General features: G+C 31.9%; 1 protein-coding gene across 1 annotated transcript in view; it reads left to right on the forward strand.

Moving 5' to 3' along the window:
- LOC145261150 (uncharacterized) overlaps window positions 1–15,837 on the forward strand; it is a 76,110-nt gene extending 60,273 nt beyond the window's left edge. Inside the window, exons 2-4 of the mRNA XM_080119449.1 lie at window positions 4,835–5,032; window positions 8,097–8,234; window positions 15,565–15,837. Of these exons, the coding sequence (XP_079975575.1) occupies window positions 4,835–5,032; window positions 8,097–8,234; window positions 15,565–15,708 (480 nt within the window). The 3' untranslated portion in view covers window positions 15,709–15,837. The remainder of the gene's footprint in view (window positions 1–4,834; window positions 5,033–8,096; window positions 8,235–15,564) is intronic.
- Window positions 15,838–16,120: the final 283 nt, after the last annotated feature.

Consider the following 16,120-nt stretch of genomic DNA (forward strand, 5'->3'; position numbering starts at 1 on the left):
AAGGTTTTTAAAAAAGCATTGAGTCGCTTCTGCCGTTCCATATTTCGTAAAGTAAAGACAAGTCTGACGTCACTAGTTTATGTATAAAATTCTTCACAAACGGTCCCTACAAAATACCCTCCCCTCTCCACGTTAAGAATGGCTTTCGAAATAATAACGTTGTTTTAGCACAGTACCTAAAATACATAAATACAAAAAATAGGCAAAAGAAACAAATTCATTTCCGTGTTTACAAAATATGGCATCGAATTACTATAATGTCGTAAGTAAAAATACAGCACCTCTTACAAATGTCGAAATATTAACTTTTAATTTGTTTTCTTTAATAATCTTGCATATAAGTGTCCATTCAATAATAATCCACTGAAAAATAGCAAGAAACTGAACAGAAACATATTTTTAGTAGGAGTGAAGCTCCTACAGGTTCACCATTTTAATAAAAATGTCTACTAAAATTCTACATAAAATCAATGAAAATAGAACTTACATTTTTATGGTGACTGGCAGAATATCAATCTTGTAGCATGAATTTTCTTGTCTTATCTGTTCCAAGTCAAACTCAACTGGCAAAACGATTTCAATAATATTATTTTTTTTATAATTTTCTATTGCTTTTTTTCTTCACCAATCCATATACTACATATATTGAGAACGTATTTTTATAACAGGCAGTAGTCTCAAGTAAAGGGAAGGTGACTTCAATAATTAAAAGATGTCTAACATAGAGGTGATAAAAGTTTCAATTACTGAAAAACCAAAGTATTTTAATATCTTTTAACACTTTCTTGTCAGATTTGTTAATGCTGAAGGACTGGGTAGAAAAGAGGTTATGTTTTTTTTTTCACACAGCTAAAATAAACCCACTTCATATTTTTATGTTAACTTTTATTTTCACTAGTAGCTTAAAAAGAAATGTTCTACATATTATCTTCTAATACAAACAAAATAAATTTTTTGGAATCGTTTTGTCACATAAGTTTGAAAAACTACTTTTCATTTATTTGTCACCTAAAAAAGCTGTTCTAGATCCTGATTAGCTGCCTCAGCACTAATTATATCAGTATTTTCCATAAGAAAATCTGTGTTGCATTAAAAAAAACAAAAACAAAAAATAAAACAAATGAAGAAAATTCAGTTTCATCAACAATTTTTTTTTTTTTTTTACTTTTTGACAATGGTGTTTATGTAAATATTAATCAGCATCAAAATAGCTATACAAAGATATCAAACTTGACCATATTGGGAAATATCAAAATGTTTTATATGAAGTCGCAGGTACTAGGTTCCGCCATTTTTAATTTGCTCACTTCTTTAAAACGCTTGTAATGATAGTTCTAGTGAAAGGCCCATCATGAAATTTGGAATATATACTGTCATACAATAGACAAATTTTCTGTCAAAATTTAAAAAAAATTGAAAGAACCATTTTTGAGATAATTCAGGTTAAAAGTTAAGGTCATGGTCAACTTTTTTAATTTGACCTTTATAAAAAATATTCCAAAATAAAATTATAGATCTATCCAAGTACTTTAAAATGATATATGAATGAACTTTGTAGGCCCATAAACAACAGAGATATTGTCTTATAAAGTTGGTCACTTCTTCATAAAAATTCACATTTTTGTAAAAGGTCAAGGTCATATCTCAGGAACCCCTTGACCTTGAGATATTTAACAAGTGCCATTCAATTCCTTTCATGGAGATCTATAAGTGTAGCAAATTTGAAAAATATCCGTGTTGGACATGGTTTTACTCTCTGTCGATTTGACATGGAATGAGCTATAATATATATATATATATATATATATATATATATATATATATAATTCCTCAATGGTCATGACGATAGTGATGATGTTACAATTCAATGAATACACACGATAATAAACATGAAAATAAATCCACAGATGCAAAACGTAAAACAAAGCAGTCATGAATCTTGATGTTTTTGTTGTTGTTTTTTTTTTAAAAAAATTAAAAAAATTACATGTATGCATGCATATGTGTGCATGTGCGTGCATGTATATGTGTACATGTGCATGCGTGTATGCATGCATATATATGTATACATTTATTGGACTTCCGGTTCTTTGACTGTCATGGCTCTTGTGGGCTGCGACGTTGTTTGGCTGTGCAATTTAATATGTATGTGTATGTGTATGTATATGTGTATGTGTATGTATAACAACAAAGCGGGAGACCAGTACCCGCATTAAGCTGGTCTGCAGTTTGACTTGTTGCTGGCTATCTTGCTCTTGCTTGTTGCTGGATTTCAACATTTTGAACCGAGAGAGAGATTTAGCTGTCGTACAAAGCTAAAACTCTGTAACATCATCTTTGGCATTTGTCTATTAAAAAAAAAAGAAAAAAAAAAGACCTGTGGCGATAAAAAAAGCTGTGGCGTGTGTACGCCTGTAATGCTGGATGCATGTAACAATTAATCTGCCATCATTATATGTATTTATGTATGTATATGTGTATGTATATTTATATGTATGTGTGTGTGTGTATATTTATATATGTACATGTGAGTTTATATGTATTTATATCTATGAGTATGTGTATATATATTTGTTTATGTATATATACATTTATATATGTTTGTATGCATGTATGTATGCATGTGTGTATGTATGTGTATGTGTGTATGAATGCATATATATAGATGTGTATGTATATGTAGGTAAGTTTATGTATATATATGTGCATATGTGTACGTATATGTATGTGTAAGTATATGTGTGTATGTATTTGTATATGTGGATGTATATGTATGTATATGAGTATGTATGCATGTGGGTATGTATATGTATGTTTGCTTATTATGCATTGTGTATGCATATGGGTATATATGAGCGTATGCTTATAAACATGTATGTATACATGTATATATTTATATGCATGTATACCAATGACCGTCTTGTTTATGTTTGCATGTGTGTGTGTATGTATATGTATGTGTGCGTATTGTGTATGTACGCATGTATATATGTGTGTGATATGTGTACATATGTATGTGTGCGTGCGTGAATGTATATGTATGTATAACAATGACCGTCTTTAGTGTCATGTCTGCTTGAGCATGTGAATTCGCTGGCAGGACTATATGTCTTTTTCGGGCTCATGAACTTTCAGTGTCTGAGGGAGTGGCACTCGTCTGACAAGACGTTGCAATCATCACATATTTATATATATATATATATATATATATATATATATATATATATATATATATATTAGTGTGGGGGCAATGAATCAAAATCATGAATCAAAAAAATTGGAACTTTTGGGGGTATCTGAACCAGAAAAATTTATGTCTATTTTCTGATACTGAAAAGGATACCTTTAATTATCTTCTTTTATTTTTTGTTTAAAACAAAGTATTTGACTGCTGATAGTAATAATAAAATATTTATTGATTTTAAACTACCTGTAAAACTAAAATCTATAGATTACCCCTCCCCCCCTCCAACAAGTGTGTTTTTACATTAAAGAAAATATATGCACATTTAACATGTGTATTTTTTTTTTACAGTAATTAGGAAAAAATAACAATTTTATAGTTAAATATTTAGAGATCTATAAAGAATCAAAATCTGTAATTATGTCGTAATTGGGAATTTATTACGGAATTGGTTATTGTATCAGAATCTGGAAAAATATTGAAATCATTCCGTATATACAGGGAGGTCGCTAGAAAAGCGGGAAATTTGTCAAACAATTTTACAAAGAATAATTTTTACAAAGTTTTTCAAAGACAAATGTTATATTATACTCATAGATACTCAAAATGTCGTCTGTGCACTTCACTGCAGCACCAAACAACTGTTGTATATTGGTTTATATTGGAGGAGATGATATATTAAAACATGTCATGTGTTATCTAGTGGATGTAAGATATTGTTCTTTTAACAGACAGATAATAAACGTATAAATCGTATGCATGTTGTTAGCCAGGGGGCATGATATTGACGTGTAAACCGAGTCATGTTGTATCAGACTTATCACATGGGATATTTTTACAGTTCATTTGTAAGAAGAATAATATACGCTTCATACCTTTTTTTCTTGAAGATTTCTTCTGTATCTTCCCGCTGCTCCATGACGAACCATGAAGCGATCAGCACCATATAATTGAGACAACTGTTCTTATTTGTGAAACCATTAAAACAACTCTTTATATTTTTGTAATATAAATTTATTACAGTTGTCTCAATTGGTTTTCACAGGATCTGCAGTTTCTACATTTTCTGTTCATACAGCTCGCTACCAGCTATCTGTCCACCCTTGTCTAGATGTCTGTCTGCTCTGGTGGTCAATCCTCAACTCTCTGAATCTCTCCAAAACTAACTGCATCACGTGTTCTCTTATGTCACCTAATTACGTGTCTCATACCAATCTAATCCACCTAGTTATTTGCTTATTCAAAACCCCAAAATAATGTTTACATATATTTTCTATTTTCATATTCTTTTTGCGATTCACACATCAATCATTTCTTTTGCAATTTAATTGTTTATTCTTCTAATCATAATAACTGATCCAGCGACCATCCGTTGCTCAAATCAATTAACAAGAATACAATAACAATAATAATAATAATGTTTTGACCCTTGACCCCGCTTGCCATAGTTAACAGATACTATGCTATGATCACAGCCTAAAGGGTCATAACATTACACAACGATTTATTTTTACACCACTCACATGGCACCAATCAAAAAATAGCAATCACACATTTTATTAATTAATTATTTGTAAATTACTTTTACTTTTACTCCTTTTGTCTTCTTTTACTTAAAATAATTTTTGTCATTATTTTTGTCTTTTCCAGGTGTGTTCATTGGTGCCGTTTGCCCTGCTCACTAGTTGGTCAAGCAATGGAATCGCTTATTATGATTTCAACACGAAAGATTACAATTATATCCAGTCCTTTGAATTTTACCTCGTCGTCTCTGTCATCACATTCATTTTTAGCATCATCATGTTCATTAATATCCTGCTCGATCTACAAGTAATGCCGTGTCTCTTGGTAAGATTGCTATCAATATTAAATATAAAAAAAAAACAAAAAAACTCTAAAATATCAATAGTAAAAAGAAAAATAGTAATTTTTTTTGTTTATTCATTTTAGAAAAATGTAAGCATCTACAGGCGTTTGTAGTAGCAGTTATTATAAGCCAACATAACTCTTCTGGAACACAGTAGAGAAATTTTCGAAATGTAAGCAAATGACAAACATATCTAGAAATGGTGTCTTCTTTGTATGACAGTCATTGTTGATTGAAATAGCAGCGAGTATAGTGCATCTACTTTCATACAAGTCTCTCTCCACAGTATAGTAGAACCCCGGGTATACGGCATTAAAAATCAGTAACAAAATGCAGTACAGTATATAATACACATATAATCAAATAACATTATAAATAACACCATAAGGCAAGGCAAATACTGTAACCAGGGTCCAGAAAAACATTGTATTCCACATTGTAACCTGAAAAAACTGTATCCTAGTCTAACTCAATCTCTAACTGCCCGTTTCGACACTGGGACCCGTTCATATAGAGAGGTGAGGGCTGCTTCCTGGACCAATCCTGTCCAGTTACATCACCCCAGGGGAGGTCTCTTCCTCCTCGAGTGCACCTGTGTATTACAAGTGCCGTTCTCATAACTGACAGGTCAAGCCCGTAACCTCAGTTCGGGGTAATTGTACTCAAAGTCTAAACATTTCTCTTCTACCCTTGAGTCCTCATTCGTTGGCATCGAAAATGAAATTATGTTTTCTTTACCTTTTCTCAAAGTGACATGGAGTTGTCGCTTTTTCATAAAAGAATGAAATTTACAAATCTAATTTTTCTCTCAGCAAGGTCTTTTGCTGTCGCCCGAGCACCCAAACAATAATTAAAAAATAAGGAAATCATATCTGCCTGGCTTCCCCAGCATTTTGGGAGTCTTGACCTCTCCCCATTGGAGCCCAATTGCCCCTTGAGATGGTCACGTCACACTAGGGCCACTGTATCCCGGGCTTCTAGTGTAGTTGTTAATGTGTAATAACAGCTCTATCTGTCTATCTATCTATCTATATATATATATATATATATATATATATATATGGGATAATTACGTTGACACATCGGATCTCATTAGTTAGTTAAGCAATATTGAGCCTGGTCAGTATCAGATAGGTGACCATTTGGGAATAGCAGACATTGTATGTAGAGAATATTGACATCTCCCTGCAAAACTGAGCATAATGATCACCCATGACTGAGAAATACACGTGAGTGGGTACCGTTTGTGAATTTGATATTCCCTAGAAACTTCCTCCTTAGGAGGAAGCTGGTTCAAACTACCAAGGATGAATGCCATGTGTTAAAAAACCTCAAAAAAACAAGACGAAAAAACAAACTCAGCTCCTCATCGTTGTGGGTTATCATTTTTCTCTTAAATCATTACACGTTATGAGTCTTAAAAGGGGGAGGGAAGAAGTCCTTTAAAACACTTTTGCCTCATCTTGAAAACAGAACAAGAGAGAGTCTAGTGCTTCCTTTTGCCACATTTTTTTTTTTTTGCTATCAGTTTTCGAAAACAATTTCCTGTTCATTACATAGCACAGTCAGTTTGTCAACGCCAACTTCGTACACCATGGACAACCCACTTTTGAGTGTTTCAACAGCTTGTTCTAACTTCCTTTTGACACTATGAACACTGCTATGAGAAGCAACATTGAACAGAACAACAGGGAAACATTCAAGGTTTTTTGTGGAGTTTTCACAGAACTCGCGAGTTCGTAGTCTGGATCCATTGTGTCATCAACTGTCAAACTCTCATATTTCTTTGTACACTGACGACAAAGAAAATGACCTGGCGTTACATTATACCCTCTTGCCTCCAGATTTTTGCCATCTGACTTTATTCTTGTGTTGTAAAAATCCACCAGAACACTTCTTTGTGACCTTTGCTCTACGCTCAAACACATTTCCAAAATATTGTTTGTGATGAAAGCAAATGGTTCATAATTCACCTTCATTTCTTTCAGTTCAGCTCTCAACAAAAATATCTCAACAAAAATATCTCAACAAAAATATCTCAACAAAAATATCTCAACAAAAATATCTCAACAAAAATATCTCAACAAAAATATCTCAACAAAAATATCTCAACAAAAATATCTCAACAAAAATATCTCAACAAAAATATCTCAACAAAAATATCTCAACAAAAATATCTCAACAAAAATATCTCAACAAAAATATCTCAACAAAAATATCTCAACAAAAATATCTCAACAAAAATATCTCAACAAAAATATCTCAACAAAAATATCTCAACAAAAATATCTCAACAAAAATATCTCAACAAAAATATCTCAACAAAAATATCTCAACAAAAATATCTCAACAAAAATATCTCAACAAAAATATCTCAACAAAAATATCTCAACAAAAATATCTCAACAAAAATATCTCAACAAAAATATCTCAACAAAAATATCTCAACAAAAATATCTCAACAATTTCTTGTTCCAAGTCCGATAGATTCTCAGATCCCTTGAACTGATTATATTATATTATATAACAAAAATGTCTCAACAATTTCTTGTTCCAAGTCCGATAGATTCTCAGATCTCTTGAACTGATTATATTATATTATATAACAAAAATGTCTCAACAATTTCTTGTTCCAAGTCCGATAGATTCTCAGATCTCTTGAACTGATTATATTATATTGTACTGTGACCACAATATATATTGCTATGATGATGCTTAAAACCAATATTCTACATGGGCATACATCCTCGACCTACAATCATGTCATAATTCGATCAAATTTTAACTCTGTTTTATGAGTCATAACTTTGCGTATATATCCATTAATATCTTATGTTTTTATATAGACGGATGTGGTTCTCAGTTGATTAAGTGTCTGTGTTGGATATATACCCAAGAGTCAAAAGAACGAAAAGAATATGCTGTTGTCACAGCCCTAGTTATGACAGTATCCACGAGATCAATCAAACACTTTTTTTCTTATTTCTGAATCTTCATTCAACTCAAACTTTTTAACATCCAACTTTCATGTTTCTGTTCTTATAGGATCTCAGCGCTAATCTCATTCTAATGACTTTCTGGATTGTTTCGGGCAGTTTGCTTGCCGTCACCTTGTCCGATCTCAGCATGACGATCGCTGTAAAAGAAGCCAGAATCAATTTCAACCAAATAGAAGCTGCACTTGTAAGTATCTGTTCATTAGTTCATTTCTCTGTCTCTTTGTCCAGCTTTCAATGTATTTGGATGTGGATCGTTCCATCTGCATAATTTGTATATGAAAATTCCTGTTATTATATAATGTGAGACAATAAAGATTAGAAATAGGAAAAAAAATGATACAATATTTAAAAAAACAAATAATTTTGCATACTGGGAGTCTGTATAACATGAGAGGGTTGCATATATAAACGTGTCTAACAGCTTATTTGTATATATAATGTGTATATATTGATGAGTTTCTATTATTGTCTAGTGTATATATGTTGCGTAGCGGGGACAAGACATTCATATAACGGGGACGACGATGAGACAATTATAATAGATTACACAGAGTTCATATTTATAACACATAGGGGATGAGAATTCATTACTGATGAAGGTGGATTCAGTTAACATCATAGAAAGAGGGTGTTTCATACAAAGTTGTTTTGGATTATTCGGACTACTTTTCAACCTTCTTTAGATGTATCTTATCAAACTCTGAATCTTTAAGAAATTTCAAATGGTTTCATTCCATCAGCCATGACCCGGTAGACATCTGATCTATCCCTGGGTGAATATAATCAGTATAAAATAATGAGACTCTGCACACATTGGTACAATGTAACAAATAGATATCGACAATCGAACGTATCTTGAATGCCGTACTATCAAGACTAACTTACTTCCCAGCTGGTTACCATTTTTTAGCATCTTTTATAAACTGAGTAATCCCTTCTATCATTGTCTAGTGTATATATGTTGCGTAGCGGGAACAAAACATTCATATAACGAAGACGACGATGAGACAATTATAATAGATTACACACAGTTCATGTTCATCACACATTGATGATTGATGATCTGGAATTAAATTGCCTTTCAGAGTTACATTTTCTTGTTTCCCTTTCTGGTTGCTTCCAAAAGGGTTTCAGCTAACTCTCCTCCTCTGACTGTTCTGAACTCGACTCTGCCCGAACTGACTGATTTTGAACCCTCTTAATTAAATACATTGAAAACTATCTTTCTTTGTGACGTCAGAAACGTGCTCAAACATGTACTCTCTTTATGTGTATTTACATATCATATGTCCAACACATTTTTTGCAAAACAAAGACATTTACATTGTCCGATATCTGATCTACTAGTTGTAGTTAGGAGGGTGTTTCATACAAAGTTCGCTTACAAATACGATAGAGAAAATCACAATACCTTTCAAGTTGAAAGATTACAAACAAAGACTTATAAATATGATGATCTTTATTCCATCCGGATGAGATGATCAGAGATTCAAATGCCTTGATGATTTCTACATTGTCTTTCTTTCTTTCCTTCCTTTTGCTTTCGAAAGGGGCTTAGCTAACTCTCCTCCTTCACGACTTGACTCTGACTGGTTCATATCTATTGTTCTCTCTGATCTGATTGACTGAATATATTGTAAATTACCTTTCTTTGTGATGTCAGCAACGTGCCCAGACATGTGAGAATCCCCACATGGATTTATATATCATATGTCTAACACGTTTTTGGCAAAACAAAGACATTCCTTAATTTACATTGTTCAATATTGGACGTACTAGTTGTATCGTTATTTAGTTATTCTTAAACACAATGTCAATTCACTAAATTCCTGAGATTGCATTATGTATTCATGTTAAACTTTTGAATGCTGAGTTCAATTTTAGCTTTTTCCTTTTAATAAATATTATTTTAAAACTTATTCACTTTGTTTTTTTAATTACTGGGGTCTGCCCCCTTCCATATATAACATATATTTACATATCAATACATTTGATAATCTAGTGATAAGAGTATGAACAGAACATATCACAAAAAGGAATGATGACCGTTCTCTTTGGGAGGGTTAACATCGGTCTATCGAGAAACATATCTGGTCCATCTTTGGTCTTGTTTAACGGGAAACTGCAAAGAAGATTCATCCTAATAAATCAACAAATCCTGGGTTGTTTTTCAGCAACTTTATTCTGGATGTTTCCTTATTGGAAAGCTGCAATGTTGGTTTTAGATTTTTACTAGTTACATTTTCTGACAGACTCGGAGCCATTACCACCATCCTATCTGACTACCTAAATTTAAAATTGTCACTGATTTCTATAATTTATTAATATACTATTGATATACTTTCTCCTCGCCTGATTTCATTCTTTACTTCCCCTATCTTATATACCTGTGTGTCTATGTGTATATGTATGTGTCTATGTGTTTATTTTATGACCGTGTGTACTAAGATTCATATATTTCTATATTATTTTGAATATCCTCCTTTGTTGTGTACTCCCCTAATAATGTTTATTCAATCCATTTGTATGCTTTTATGTGTGTATGCATCTATCTGTACTCTTGCCAAATAATTTGTATTCGTATGTATTTCTATATATATGGTTTAAGTGAATTATACATATTTATGTGTGCGTATATATATATGTGTGTGTGTGTGTGCGTTGTTGTATATTAGTATATGACTGTGTGCATATATTTGTGTATTTTTTGTATGTATGTGTATACATAAAATTATATATATATATATATATCTGGCTGCCGACGCATGACTCCTTTTTCTACATGTCTTTCAAACTATTTTTTTACGTCATTAACTCCACGTGACCAAAGACACAAATCCGATAATCCACCTTTCACATATTTTGTGTATGTTATTTAACATTCTTTTCACAAAGTTACCATTTTTTGGGAACTATTTTAATAGCAATAATTTTATCCTAAAAAATATCTTTCGCCTTCATAACATTCTTTCTGTTTCTATATTTACAAATATCAATAATGATCATAATAATAACTGTTCAGACAATCAGACAAACTATGTAACAATAATCCACATTACCGATTCTATAGAGCATGAAGGTATGCATAAGTCAAATCGGACACCTTGTCTGTATATGCAAACTAGCCTGGGTGCCTGGCGTTATTCGGGTGTTTGAAGGTGTGTGTTGAGCAAAAAAAAAAACATGGTAGTTGACAGGCAGGCTCGAAACTGTACCACGAAGGAGGCAAAGAACATAAAAAAACCCTGTAATATCTTTGCTGTTGCACCCATCACTAAACTTGAAGTGATTTAGGTTTAAATTAAGACTAGACAATCAAAAAGGGGGATACCTTTTGAAAATATTGGCAAAACAAGTGACCACTCCCTGTAGAAAAGTGAAAAGTGCATACTTGAGGGTGAAGGAATTAAAGTTTTTGGCCAATTTTTCGATATTTGTCGTCTGTAGGATCGAGCTCCAAAATGATACTGATCTTGTGAAAATCTGTCGCCTCTGTTAAAAGTTTTAGGCAGACATACAAACATACATACATACATACATACATTTAAACAGACAGGTGAGATTTATATTATAGATGTTCTGCCAATCACATGTAGAAGAAATGCCATTTAACGCATTGAATAGTGTTGTTTTCAACTTCCTAGAATTACTTCAAACCCACAATTTTTGTCATTTTGTTAATCAGGTTGGCATAATATCTGGAATAGAAATAGATTCAGATTTATTAAAAAAAAAAAAATAAAAAAAAATGAATAGACTTAGCGCGATTTGCATTTTGAATTTCTAACAGCTATGTTTGTTGGGGAAAGCAAAAATCAACCATTTTTCATTATTCACCAATAACATCCAGTATGAATACAACCCAAAATGGTTGGAGGTTACATTGGCCGAAACATTGTGGAAAAAAAACAACCAAGATGAGAATAATAGTCCAAACAATTGAAAAAATACAAAAAAATGATCATCAATCCTCATCTCAAAAATATACAAACATTATATGACAATAAGAAGTATGGCGTGGTTTACTTGAAGCATTGTTAATGAATAAATGCAGGAATGAACAGCCATAATGAAATGAATGATAAATAATTCAATAATTTTTTTTTCTATATTATATTTTTTTATATTTATTTATTTATATCTACCTGAATTTTTTTTTTTTTTTCAACTGTGGATGGTACTTATTCCAAAGGTCCTTTAAGGTAATAAACCATCATCAGTGGAAAAACAAATCCTCTCTCAAGGCTGTAAATTGTAAAGTAGCTGTTATGTTTAGATTTTAAATCCAAACGCTCAAAGATTGATTAATTCCGTTACATCCACAGTTTGAAAAAAAAAAAAATCCAGGTAGATATAAATCTACCTGGATTTTTTTTTTTTCAAACTGTGGATGTAACGGAATAAATAAATATAAAAAATAATAATAAATAAATAAATATAAAATAAATATAAATAATAAATAAATAAATATAAAATAAGTATAATAAAAAAAATTATTGAATTATTTATTTATTCATTTATCTGCTCATTTTGCAAGCTTTCAAAAATACCTTATTATATGATAATGTTTATTAAATGGTTTTCATTTTTGAATCACACCTAAAATAAAAGAAATACTTAATATCAGTAACAAAATTTGTATATTGGATAGTCTGATGAACACGTACATATTCTCTGGAAACATGTATCAGTGGTTTGCAAAACAGATTAGGATATGAAGATCAAACTCGCTCCAGGAGATATCTCACTGCTGATGCAATTCTCCATCTATATAAAAGCTATATGATCACCTATTACGTTTGCGGATTAAACAGCAAACCCCTGCTTGCTATATCTCCACAGGTTACATTTTATTGTCAAAATATCATTATTTTGTATATTCTAATTACATATTTACAAACAGCTAAGTACGTCCAAGGATGGAGTACTGCTGCCATATCTGGGCAGGAGCTGCTAAAAACAGCCTATCCTGCCTTGACAGAGTACAAAATAGACTTCATAGCCTAGTGGGGGATTCCCTTTTCCCTTCCCTGCAACCTCTCTCCCACAGAAGGGACATTGCGTTGTTTTATCGTTATTTCCATGGGAAGACTTGTCTAAGCTCCAATCTCTGGTCCTCCCCCTCGTCAATCTTTCACGAAAAACACCAATCTAGCTGAAACCACTGTCAGTAATTTTCCCCACTCTTTATCTGTGCCTAAATGAAAACGTAGATTCCATGAACAAAGCTTCTTTCTTAGAAGTGAACGTCTGTGGAACTCTCTTCCATTTGCCAGTTTCCCATTTTACTACAACTTGGATGTCTTCAAGTCTAACATAAACAAATTCCTGATGGACCACCCCCTAAAGTAAGACACTTTATCAGATCTCCATTACTAGCGATTACTACAATATTATCCCATTGTTTACTATACATGCAATAACCCTTATCCCCGAGTGGCCTCTGGGCCTTGATAAGTGGTGACTTCCTTGTAAATATATATATATATATATATATATATATATATATATATATGTTACCATGACATAAGCTGACATATATTCGGTGGGTTATTAACAGTATTTTGTATAGTTTTTATCCTTAACTCCTTTTCCCAAACTGACCATGTTCATCAGAGAGTCAGATGCCATTTTAAATTTTCCAATGCATCGGTAAATACTGTATGTTTTTCGAGCTGAATAAACATGCTACATTAAATAAAAACACAAAAAAATATCCAACTAGGTAGAAAAGTAACTTATCTTGCCTTTTGATAATATTTATTTGTTATATATTTGTTTTTTGACAATTTTTTTCGAATCTGTGTATAGTAATACAAACCCGTTCATTCCTTCAATTATTTTGTTGAGGTTACAATTTCACCGTTGTCTAATTCTTTACGATTTCCTCTTCGAAACTCGTATCGAGTGGATTACCTCATTCCACGCCCATCCTGGCCAAAAGCCTATACGTAACTGTTCTCCCCAACTAACTAAACTCCACGTTCATATCTAAAACTATTATTCTAATTTATAACGTCATCATCTAATGGTTGTCAAATAATCCATTTGTTATCATTCCCACATTCCAAACTGGCCCCTTGATTCCAAATTCATCTTCCAAGTGAAAACAGTTGTCAGAATAAAATTCCATTCTATCAAGTTAACATGCCTGAGTTATTGTTTATAAACATTTCATTCTAAAATAACTATTTCAGGTTAAATTCCATTTAGACTAAAATAACTGACTAGTTTATTTTCCAGCGCTGGTCGGAACCAATCACATAACACCCCTTCCATCCTATTTTATCAAAAATATATGACATACATTTTTCTATACACCCATCCTATTTTCAGCTGGCATGATCGCTAGATTCTCAGGCTCCACCAGAAAAATGTCAGACCCTTATTACTATTTTCTTCACTTTATTCTGTGATCACCTATTACGTTTGCGGATTAAACAGCAAACCCCTGCTTGCTATATCTCCACAGGTTACATTTTATTGTCAAAATATCATTATTTTGTATATTCTAATTACATATTTACAAACAGCATACCTTTTGTAATCTTGTAATCTCTTCTTAACAACGCTGGACAAATTTGGTGATTTTGTAATCTTTTATTCTTCAACTATTCCGTTGTGGTTGCAATTTCATCGTTGTCTAATGCTATGAGCTCCCTCTCAAACTCGTATTGACTGGATTACCTCATTCCATGTCTGACCAGGCCAATGGCTGATATTCGACTGATTTCTTTGACTAACTAAACTCCACGTTTATATCTAAAACTATTATTCTAATTTATAACGTCATCATCTAATGTTTGTCGAATAATCCATTTGTTATCATTCCCACATTCCAAACTGGCCTCTTGATTCCAAATTCCTCTTCCAAGTGAAAACAATTGTCAGAATAAAATTCCATTCTATCAAGTTAACATGCCTGAGTTATTGTTTATAAACATTTCATTCTAAAATAACTATTTTAGGTTAAATTCCATTTAGACTTGCGAAACACAATAATAATAATTGATTAATTACACAATCATAATAATACAAACACTATAATAATAATAATAATAATAATTGACTAATTTATTTTCTGGCATTGTCTAAAACCAACAACAACATAACACTTATAATTTAATTAATTGGAATTCATTACTGAGATGTTGTGTATATGCTCAACAATGCATACATATACATACAGAAACACACGTGTGTGTGTGTGTTTAAGAGAAGTGGTAGAAGGCTATCACAATGCAAAGAATGGAATATTGTTGGTGTTGTGGAAAGAAAACCAAAAACAAGTAATATTAAATAATATATATATATATATATATATATATATATATATATATATATATATATATATATATATATATTAATTTTTTATATCAATAATAAGGCTTATTCATTTATTTATTGCAACTAAAAGATGAGGATAACAGTCTGCAATGAATAACATAATACTTATACATAAAATATATATGAAATACATATTTTATTAAAAAACATTTTTTTATCATTTTCAGGGAGTTGGTTTTATGTGTGCAGTTCTTCTGTTAGGAAATGTCTGGTTTGCCCTGGCTGGTCATCGCAAAGAGCAAGAGATTGAACCATCACTTACCGGCCGCAGTCCTTTAGTAACAGATATCCCCATCGATATCTTATCCTGATGCTCGTATTGTCCATTGTTTCCATTCACCATTTTTACCTACGACTGCTGTTGCTGCTGCTGCCAATGTCATCATCGTCTTCTTCACCCGTCAAAAAACAGGTTTGGCAATATCAGAACATATCAGAAACATAAGTGAAAACTTTAAAATTTTAACAATGTTATGTATATGCTCAACAACGCATAGCTATACATACAGAAACACATGCATACATGTATGTGTATATATATACATATATATATGTGTGTGTGTGTGTTTAAGAGAAGTGGTAGAAGGCTATCACAATGCAAGGAATGGAATATTGTTGGTGTTGTGGAAGTAAACAAAAACAAGTATTATTAAATAATATATATTCTTAATTTTTTATATCAATAAGGCTTACTTGATATATATATATATATATATATATATA

This window comes from Euprymna scolopes, chromosome 37 (genome assembly GCF_053919585.1).
Source record: "Euprymna scolopes isolate OS-2025 chromosome 37, ASM5391958v1, whole genome shotgun sequence".
Taxonomy (NCBI): Eukaryota; Metazoa; Mollusca; class Cephalopoda; order Sepiida; family Sepiolidae; genus Euprymna; species Euprymna scolopes.